Source organism: Choloepus didactylus, chromosome 19 (genome assembly GCF_015220235.1).
Source record: "Choloepus didactylus isolate mChoDid1 chromosome 19, mChoDid1.pri, whole genome shotgun sequence".
Classification (NCBI taxonomy): domain Eukaryota; kingdom Metazoa; phylum Chordata; class Mammalia; order Pilosa; family Megalonychidae; genus Choloepus; species Choloepus didactylus.
Window position 1 is genome coordinate 39,419,570 of NC_051325.1, and position 9,990 is coordinate 39,429,559.

The 9,990-nt window shown below is 49.9% G+C and overlaps 1 protein-coding gene across 4 annotated transcripts in view; it reads left to right on the top strand.

Moving 5' to 3' along the window:
- ERGIC3 (ERGIC and golgi 3) overlaps positions 1–9,129 on the top strand; it is a 13,604-nt gene extending 4,475 nt beyond the window's left edge. Inside the window, exons 6-14 of one of the 4 annotated variants that reach the window (XM_037812027.1) lie at positions 355–520; positions 634–691; positions 5,896–5,910; positions 6,567–6,598; positions 7,446–7,542; positions 7,640–7,704; positions 8,395–8,531; positions 8,614–8,669; positions 8,869–9,129. In XM_037812027.1, the coding sequence (XP_037667955.1) occupies positions 355–520; positions 634–691; positions 5,896–5,910; positions 6,567–6,598; positions 7,446–7,542; positions 7,640–7,704; positions 8,395–8,531; positions 8,614–8,669; positions 8,869–8,960 (718 nt within the window). In that variant the 3' untranslated portion in view covers positions 8,961–9,129. The remainder of the gene's footprint in view (positions 1–354; positions 521–633; positions 692–5,895; positions 5,911–6,566; positions 6,599–7,445; positions 7,543–7,639; positions 7,705–8,394; positions 8,532–8,613; positions 8,670–8,868) is intronic. The other 3 variants (XM_037812028.1, XM_037812029.1, XM_037812030.1) reach the window with 3 other exon arrangements.
- Positions 9,130–9,990: the final 861 nt, after the last annotated feature.

Sequence of the window (9,990 nt, forward strand, 5' to 3'; positions counted from 1 at the left end):
TCCTGGGACCAAGCCTCTCTGTGAAGGGAGATAACTATACCTTCCTCGTAAGAGGCAAGTAAGGGTTATCTGTTTAATGTATGTAAGGCTCTGAGACAGAAGGCCCAGCACAGATTAATCCTCAATATATGGCATCTCCTAATATGTAGAAAGCAGTTTCCCTGGTCCTAACCCCTGAGAGGCTGATTAAGGGCCTGGATTTTTACTGTATTTTTACAGTCCTGCTGCTGCTGAGGAAACTTTGAGAAAATTTTGTAATCAGGGATGAGGCTAGCAGAGTATTCATTAGCAGGCAGAACTGCCAGCCCTGTTTTCCTGTCTCTTTGACACCCTCACTGCTCACCTGTCCTGCAGGTGCTGTAACACCTGTGAAGATGTGCGGGAGGCATATCGCCGCCGGGGCTGGGCCTTCAAGAACCCAGACACTATTGAGCAGTGTCGGCGAGAAGGCTTCAGCCAGAAAATGCAGGAGCAGAAGAATGAAGGCTGTCAGGTGTATGGTTTCTTGGAAGTCAACAAGGTACAGGAGGGAGCGAGGCAGAGGGTGCTCTGCAGTGAACTAAGGGCCCACTCCAACCATCAGGAGGTGAAGGGAGGGTACAATTGGAGAATGAGAAGGAATGTTCCCTACAGGTGGCTGGAAACTTCCACTTTGCCCCTGGGAAGAGCTTCCAGCAGTCCCATGTGCATGGTAAGTGATCCTGCATCAGCCAGGGAGGGATAGACCCTGGACACCTTCTTGGGGAGTCTTGAGTGCCCCTTCACCTGCCTGATGTTCTTTGGTCTTTGGCCCAGAGCAGACTCTCATCTCAGGACAACAATTTGGTACATCATTTAAGAGCACAGGCTTGGAGAGCTAGACTACCTGGGTTCAAATATCAGTTTATCTCTTACTGGCTGTGTGACTTTAAGAAAGTTTCTTAATCTTTTTGGGCTTCAGTTTCCTCCATTGTAAAATGATGATGATGATACTTACCCCATTGAGTGGTCTTGTGGATTAAATGAGATGGATGGTGCATTGGATGCCCTTAGCACAGAGCCTGGCTAGCCCCCAGTATCAGATGACCTGTGTGTGAGGCTGTGGAGAAGCAGGATGGGCTGGGACAGGGGTCATCTTCTCCCAGCTGTGTCATATTTGAGAAGTATTGAGCCCTACTCAGTTTCTTTTTCTGTAAAATGAGGTTAATGATATTAGTACCTACCTCACCGAGTTGTTGAGATAAATAAATTTAGATTTGTTCTCATTCATTTATCCATTCATGCATTTACTAGATATTTAGTAATCATGTACTATTTGCTAAGGATATAGCAGTGAACAAAACAGAGTCCCTACCCACAGAACATTCTGGTAAAGAATCTGAAAAATATGTAAAATATATGATTTAGCAGATGCTAATAAATAATATGGACCAAAAAGGGCAGGATAAGGACGATGAAGGTGATGGGGGTGGTGTGTGTGCGTGCGTGCCCTGTAGGGGGTACACTGATGAAGTGATATTTGAGCAAGACCTGAAGAAAGAAGGGTGCCAGCTGTATGGATGTCTGAGGGGAAGTGCTCCAGACAGACTATAAGTGCAAATCCCTGAGGTGAGCCTGTGCCTGGCAAGTTCAAGCAACAGCAAAAAAGTCAGGGTGGCTGGAACAGGGTGGGCGGAGAAGTGTGGTCAGAAATTAGGTGGGAGAGGCAACAGGGGCCATGTCACATGACCAGGGCCTGGAAGGCCATTGGAGGGACTTAATCGTTTACTCTGTATAAGAGAGAAAACCATTCTAGGGCTTTGAAGAATTGGTACATGATCTGGCTTAATTTTTTTTAAAATTCATTTTTATTGAGATATATTCACATACCGTACAATCATCCATGGTGTACAGTCATTGTTCACAGTATCATTATATAGTTGTGCATTCATCACCACAATCAATTTTTGAACATTTTCATTACCACACAAAAAAAAGAATAAGAATAAATGTTGAAGTAAAAAAGAACACCCAAAACATCCCATACCTCCCATCCCTCCCTATTATTCATTTACTTTTTGTCCGTATTTTCTATTCATCTGTCCATATACTGTATAAAGGGAGTGGGAGCCACAACATGTTGACAATCACATGGTCACACTGTGTAAGCTATATAGTTATACAGTCGTCTTCAAGAATAAATGCTACTGGGTTGCAGTTCAACAGTTTCAGATATTTCCTTCTAGCTATTCCAATACACTAAAAACTAAAAAGGGATATCTATTTTTTCATACAGTTGATTTAAAAAAGAAAAAAAAGTTAAAAAAAAAAAAAAAAAAGGAAAAAAATATGTAGTGTCCCCTTGAGCCTGTGGAGAATGCAGGGGTATTGGCCTACCCCACCTTGATGGTTGCTAACATGACCACAGACATAGGGGACTGGTGGTTTGATGGGTTGAGCCCTCTACCATACGTTTTACCCTTGGGAAGACGGTTGCTGCAAAGGAGAGGCTAGGCCTCCCTATAATTGTGCCTAAGAGCCTCCTCCCAAATGCCTCTTCGTTGCTCAGATGTGGCCCTCTCTCTCTAGCTAAGCCAACTTGAAAGGTGAAATCACTGCCCTCCCCGCTACGTGGGATCAGACACCCAGGGGAGTGAATCTCCCTGGCAACGTGGAATATGACTCCCGGGGAGGAATGTAGACCCGGCATCGAGGGACGGAGAACATCTTCTTGACCAAAAGGGGGATGTGAAAGGAAATGAAATAAGCTTGAGTGGCAGAGAGATTCCAAAAGGAGCCGAGAGGTCACTCTGGTGGGCACTCTTATGCAAAATTTAGACAACCCTTTTTAGGTTCTAAAGAATTGGGGTAGCTGGTGGTGGATACCTGAAACTATCAAACTACAACCCAGAACCCATGAATCTCGAAGACAATTGTATAAAAATGTAGCTTATGAGGGGTGACAATGGGATTGGGAAAGCCATAAGGACCACACTCCACTTTGTCTAGTTTATGGATGGATGAGTAGAGAGATAGGGGAAGGAAACAAACAAACAGACAAAGGTACCCAGTGTTCTCTTTTACTTCAATTGCTCTTTTTCACTTTAATTATTATTCTTATTATTTTTGTGTGTGTACTAATGAAGGTGTCAGGGATTGATTTAGGTGATGAATGTACAACTATGTAATGGTGCTGTGAACAATTGAATGTACGATTTGTTTTGTATGACTGCGTGGTATGTGAATATATCTCAATAAAATGAAGATTAAAAAAAAAAAGGGATATCTATATACTGCATAAGAATAATCTCCAGAATGACCTCTTGACTCTATTTGAGATCTCTCAGCCACTGAAACTTTGTTTTGTTTCTTTTCACTTTCCCATTTTGGTCCAAGAAGGCTTTCTCAATCCCATGATGCCAGGGCCAAGCTCATCTCCACAAATCATGTCCCATGTTGCCAGGGAGAGTTATACCCCCGAGAGTTAAGTCCCATGTAAGGGGGAAGGCAATGAGTTTACCTGCAGACTTGGCTTAGAGAGAGAGGCCACATGTGAGCAACAAAAGAGGTTCTCTGGGGGAGACTTTGGCACAATTTTAAGTAGGGTTAGCCTCTCCTTTGCAGTAACAAACTTCATGAAGTCAAGCCCCAAGATCAAGGTCTTGGCCTTCTAAATTGGTAGCCTCCAGTGTTTGTGAGAATATCATTAATTCCCTAGGTGGAGAGACTTAATATTTCCACATTTTCCCCCTCTGGCTTAACTTTTAAAAGGTATCAGCACACTGAATGCTTTATGGGGAAGCTTGTAGTGGGAAAAGGGCAGAATCAGGGCATGCAGTCTAGAGGCCATTGCAATAATCAGTCCAAGCAAAAGAGGATGGGGGCTTGAACCACAGTGGTGGTAGAGGTGGTAAGAAGTGATTGAGTTCTGGATATATTTTGAAGGTATAGCTGAGAGGAGTTGACAGCTGATGTGAGGGGTAAGGGAAAGAGGGGTCAAGTTTAACTCCAAAGTTTAGAACTTGATTAATGAGATGGATGGAGATGCCATTTAGTGAGATGGGGAAGACTCAGAGGAACAGGTTTAGGTGTTTGGAAGTGAGAAGTGGAAAACAGGCATTCAGCTTTTCACCCTTTAGTTCAGTAGAATTTGAGGGTATGTTTAGACATCCAAAAGGTCAAATAAGCAGTTGAGTCCAGGGGAGAGGTCTGGCCTGGAGATATAAATGTTGGAGTTATCAGTTTCTTAATGCCATGGGCTGGGTAACATCACCCTGGAAGTGGGGGCAGGTGGAGAAAAGGAGAGCTCAAAGGACTGAGTGCTGGGCCTCCAACATGTGAAGGCTTGGCATTGGGAGGAACCAGCAGAGACCAGTTAGAAATGCTGGTGAGGTAGGAATGTAAACCAAGAAAGCCTAGGGGATGGAAGTGTTTCAGAAACCGTCCAGAGGCTTCTAGGAGGTCAAGTAAGACAAGGATAAGAATTGACCCCTGAATGTATAATATGACAGTCATTCGTGACCTTGACAGAACAGTTTTGGTGGAGTGATAGGGACCACCGTAGAGTGGGTTCAGAAGAGAGTGAGGGTGTAGATCACTCTTACGGAGTTTTGCTTTGAAGGGAGCAGAGAAAGAACAAGTAGGGATAGTTGGTGTCATGAACTTCAAGGCCAGGGATTTTTCAGGAATATCAAGGGACAGTGATCCTGAAGAGGCAGTAAGGAGCAGGGAGGACTTTTCCTTTGGCCAAGGAAGAGGACAGGTGTGGGAGAGAAGATAGTCACTATTTGAAGGGGGTAGTGCAAAAGAAGTGAATTACCCCCAAAAAAGAGCCACTTTCAGTTGAAGATGTAGGAGTTTTGCTGATGACTGAGAAACAGAGGTCCCAGTGGAGGGGTTTGGGGAGGTGTGGGAGTTGAGGTCCTAGTAGGGGATGTACAGAGAGAGCTCCATGGCAGTGGATCAGGGCCTGAGAGAAGCTCTGCAGGCCTGAGCCACTCTGAGTGACAGAGGCAGAGCGAGCCTGCTGGAGGTGGCCCCGCCGGTGAGTGTTGGGGAAGGGCAAGGCAGATGGGTCTGGAGGGCCCTGCAGAGCCCTGGAGCCCCCTCTTCACTTTGGAGCAGCCTGAGGGAGGGTGGCTTCACTGGGATTGTGGGAAGGTGATTGGCACCCAGCTCCGGGCACTGGCCTTGCAGGAGCTCAGTGGGTGGAAGTGCAGAGGTAGCAGTGGCATCTCTGTTGCTCCTCCTGGGGTTGCCAACTGAGACAGATCCTAGGGCAAGGGGTGCACCATCCCCTGGAGGGTGTTCAAAATGCAAAGCCACAGTTGTCCAAGGCCAGAGATCTGGCTGAACTGAGGGCCTGGAAGCTAGTTTCTGACACCCCTGTTGATGTTTTTGGGGTGGGGGAATGGATGAGCCCTTACATTATAAAATTTACCAAGTTCTTTCCTATCTAAGATCCTACCTGATCCTCAGGACAGCTCTTTATAGAAGAGAACACTAAGGCCCAGAGAGGGCAAGTGATTTGCCCAAGGCCAAACAGCTAGGAATGTGGCTCCTTGGGCTCTAGATCTTTTGTTCCTCCTGGGCCATTTTACTTTTGCCCCCGGGCCCTATTGTATCTTCTCTAGCTGGGGGTGGGTTCCCTTGGGGAGAGACCAGGAGGAGGCCTGTGAGCTGTGTTGCCAGAGTAGGAGTATTCGAGCCCCACAGATCATGGGGCCCCTAGCAGGAAGGCCTGGAGAAAGGTTGGGGAACTGAGATGGTGAGTCTGCTCAAACCAGGCCAAAGGGAGATCCAGTTCTCTCCTTGCTCTGTCCTATCCTGCCTCCAGCCCCTCTCCTGCCATAGATCTTGCTCTGTGGTTCTTATTGTGAAGTACTGAATCCTTTTGTCTTCCTCACTTCTCTTCTCCTTCCTTCCCCCATGCTGCAGTACATGCTGTGGAGAGTAAGTGGTCCTGCCTCCTAGGGGCTAAGCCCCCATGTCTGGGACAGCCTCTTCCCATGATGGTGGGGAGGTTTGGATGGATCAGGGATGGGGGACCCTTTCAGGCCTGGCTGCTAGGTGATTATAAAAAGCCCTGGGACATATCTTTGAAGTAGGGTTCCTCACAGCAGGAGGAATTGGGGTTAGAGGACTGAAGAACTTGTTTTGGAACAAGTAGTACAGGGTACCCATGGGATTTCCTCTGGGGAGCTCTGAAGATGGGGGCAGAGGAGTGAGGGAAAGAGCTTGGACAGAATTCTCAGGTCCCATCTCACTCTGGGGTTCAGTGCTGTGCCATCACTTCTAGTTAACAAGAGGCCAAAGTCAATGGGTTTTGTTTCCTGAGATGCAAGCAGGGGCTTGGAGAGAGTGAAGATCTGGAGTTATGCCCATTAGAGGCTCCCTTTGTATGTCAGGAAAGAAATAGGGTCTGTGTTTTGAAGGGTGCAGGCGTTCAAGCAGGACCTGGAGGTGCCAGGCTGGAGGTGAATGAAGGTAGAAGAGCCAGGTGGGCCCCACTCCAAAGGGAGGAGGGCGGTGCCCTGAGTGAGGGCTCTGGGGAGCCAGGAGGCTGGGGATGGCGCCACCTGACGACACCTTCTCCCCTTCTCTCCTAGTCCATGACCTGCAGAGCTTTGGCCTAGACAATGTAAGTACCAGGTGGAAACTACAGTGGGTGGATGCATGGTGGGTAGGGGGCCTGGTTGCTGCCTTAATTCCTCTGAAGAGTCATCCTGGGGTCAGACAAGCAGATACGGAAGAACATTCTGTGTCCAACAGAGGGTCCAGTCTGAGAGTTGAGCAACTGTGAGTGAGCTGAGCAGAAATCAACTGGGCTGGGGTCGGGATGGGGCCAGACAGGAGCATCTTGGGCAGATGGAACCTTGGGGCAGTGCGGCACTTCTGAGAGGGCAGGTGTGGTTGGAGCTGGGGGAGACGGGAGCATAGCCCAGGAAGAGGCTGAAGAGGTCGGTGCAACCAGACCACAGAACTTGGAGGTCACACTGTGGAGTTTGGTCTTTTTCCTGAGAGCAGTAGGAAGCTGTTGACATATTTTAAGCAGGAGCATGACATAATTAGATTTGCATTTTTTAAATGTCCCTCCAGTGGCTGAGTTGATACAGATTGGGACAGGATAGGACTTGGGAGAACTGGGGCCCCTCCAGCCCTAGGCCTCCATGGCTTGGGACTCAGGCCAGGGTAGCCCTGCCACCCAGGGTCAGTGCCCAGTCTGTGCTGATGTATGAAGGAAGCCAGGGCCTTAGTCACGTGGAGCCCTAGGAGCTTGCAGACTCTGAAGAAGGGGTTCCTTCCTAGGTGAGCATAGGCCATATCTGTTTGGGCAAGTTCTCCCGAGGGCCCATAGCTTTCCCAGACAGCGCCCCCGCCATCACCTATCTCCCATCCCTCACATGGCACTCCCCAGAGCCAGGCACTTTGCTGCTACTGCTATATGGGCTTTGCCAGCTGAGGCCCAGGCCCTGGCATTTTTGCAGATCAACATGACCCACTACATCCAGCACCTGTCGTTCGGGGAGGACTACCCAGGCATCGTGAACCCCTTGGACCGCACCAACGTCACTGCACCCCAAGGTACCAGCTGTGGGGGGAGGACTCAGACAGGACTGAGAGCCCTTGGCTACCAAAGCCCTCCCTGGCACCCGTGCCTAGTGCTCTCTCCTCCCTGCAGCCTCCATGATGTTCCAGTACTTTGTGAAGGTGGTGCCCACAGTGTACATGAAGGTGGATGGGGAGGTGAGTCCGTGGGAGCTCAGAGACTGGAGTCTCCTGTTTGGTGTCAGGCACTTGAGTTCCTTCATTTAGTTCCTTTTTAAGCATCTGGGAAGACAAGCTGTTCTTACCTCAATATGGTGGATGAAAACCGAAGCTCAGAGGGTAGGTGGTTTGCCAGGGTCTCACAGGCGGAGTTTCAAGCCTGGGCTCTCAGTTTGCAGAGCACTTGCTCTTTCATTTACCCCCATTCCTCCAGTGACTGTCTGCCTCACTGACCCTCTGTGGTCTCCCCTGGGCTGGGGTGGTTAGCCAAGCATAACCCTTCTTGGGCCCCCTACTCCCTTTTCTACTCCAGCCTGTGGCACAGAGTCTTGGCACTAAGGGGCAGAGTCCCAGCCTTGCCAGATACTCTTGGTGCAGCCTTGGAAAGTTGCTTCTCATCCCATAACTGCAGAGTCTTAGCTGGGGCCTAAGTCACTGAGAGGATCCCCAAACATGGCCAGGTGTGGTCAACAGTAAGGAGCCTGTGGGTGGAGGGGTTTGAGGTGGTCCCCAGGCCTCACGGAGTTGGTTACCAACATGGTGCCTCATTTTCTCCCTCCATACAGGGGTACTGCAGGACAAGGGGAAGGAGCAGGGATAGGGCTAAGCGGGGAGGTTAGGAGCCAAGTTATAGACCTGGCCCTGGCACAGGATCCCCTCCCACCCCAGGTGCTAAGGACAAATCAGTTCTCTGTGACCAGACATGAGAAGGTTGCCAATGGACTGATGGGTGACCAGGGGCTTCCCGGAGTCTTCGTGCTCTATGAGCTCTCGCCCATGATGGTGAAGCTGACCGAGAAGCACAGGTGAGGGTGGGGAAAGGGAACAGGAGGGCCTGGGCCTGCAGAGGTGGGCATGCCCTCTGAGCCCACCTATTCTCTCTGCCAGGTCCTTCACGCACTTCCTGACGGGTGTCTGCGCTATCATTGGGGGCATGTTTACAGGTAAGAAGTTTCCAGGTGTGAACATGGTGGAGAGTGTAAAGCCTGGGCCCCCAAGTTTTGGTTGAGGGAAATGGGGGCCATGGCACCTCAAGGCTAAGGGGAGATGCTGTCTTGGCCAGTTAGATGACAGGCTCCTGAGGTCAGGTAAGGGCCCAGTTGGGCTGGTGCCAGCCCTTGTCTCTCTCTCTCTCTCTGCCAGCCCTTGTCTCTCTCTCTCTCTCTCTCTCCAGTGGCTGGACTCATCGATTCACTCATCTACCACTCGGCACGTGCCATCCAGAAGAAAATTGATCTAGGGAAGACAACGTAGTTGTCCCCTTTCCCATCTGTTACGCCCTCTTTCTCCTATTTCTCTTTGGCCTTGTGGTCCTTTACCCCAGCCTCTTCCACCCCACCCACCTTACCCACCCTGCTCAGAAAGTCAGTCCCAGCCCCAGCTGATAAATTTATTGTGATAGTACTTGCTGGTTTCTGTGTGATCCTTGGGGCTGCGGGGGCTAACAGTCTGGCTGGGGCCTGGGAATGACTCCTCCTCCCAGCCCCCTAGCCAGGCAGCCATGACTGACAGCCTCAGGGCCCAGGTGTCCTCTGGGAGCCCTGCAAAGGCATCCCCCAATTTATAGGCCTTTATTTAAACCAGACTGACATCTACCCCACAGCCTTGTCTTCAGTCCTCTCTGCTATGGTCTTCAGGCCTTCGGGGTTCAGCCCCAGGGCTCAGATGGACTTTTCCAGGGTGCATTTCCTGGAACCATCATGGTCTGCTGCTTGTGAGTGTCCTACCCTGTGGTGACAGGGCCCTGGGTGCCAGCTGGGGCATGCCACCCCTTCAGTGAAAGCTAAAGCTGCTGTCCTCCCTGCCACCCTGGGCCTGGTCCCTCTCGTGCTGCTGGCTCTGATCTGTGCCCAGCCCCTTGTTGGCCTTTGCAGTCTCCTGAGTGAAAGCCAAACTGGAAAACGGGAAGGGAAGGGTGCAGTGGTCATTCGAGAACAGGGCTAGCACCAGATGCCTGGCTCTGGACCTAATCAGGGCCTCCCATTTCATCCCTCTCTACATGTGGAGAAGTAAGGCCCAGCCCAGGGAGCCAGTTTGTCAGATGTCTCTGGTGTTTCAGTGTAAGACAGAGTAGGAGTGTGGGGAGAAGGGGCAGGAAATAGAGAGAAGGGAGAAAGCAGGGGAATGATCACAAAAGCTCTGGAATCTGATTGGATCACTGGTAAGCTGTCTGACCTTGGACAAGTTATTTAATCTCCCCTTGTGGGCATCAGTCCCATCTGTAAACTGGGGAGGATAGCACCGGTTGTAGTGAGCCTTGGTTTC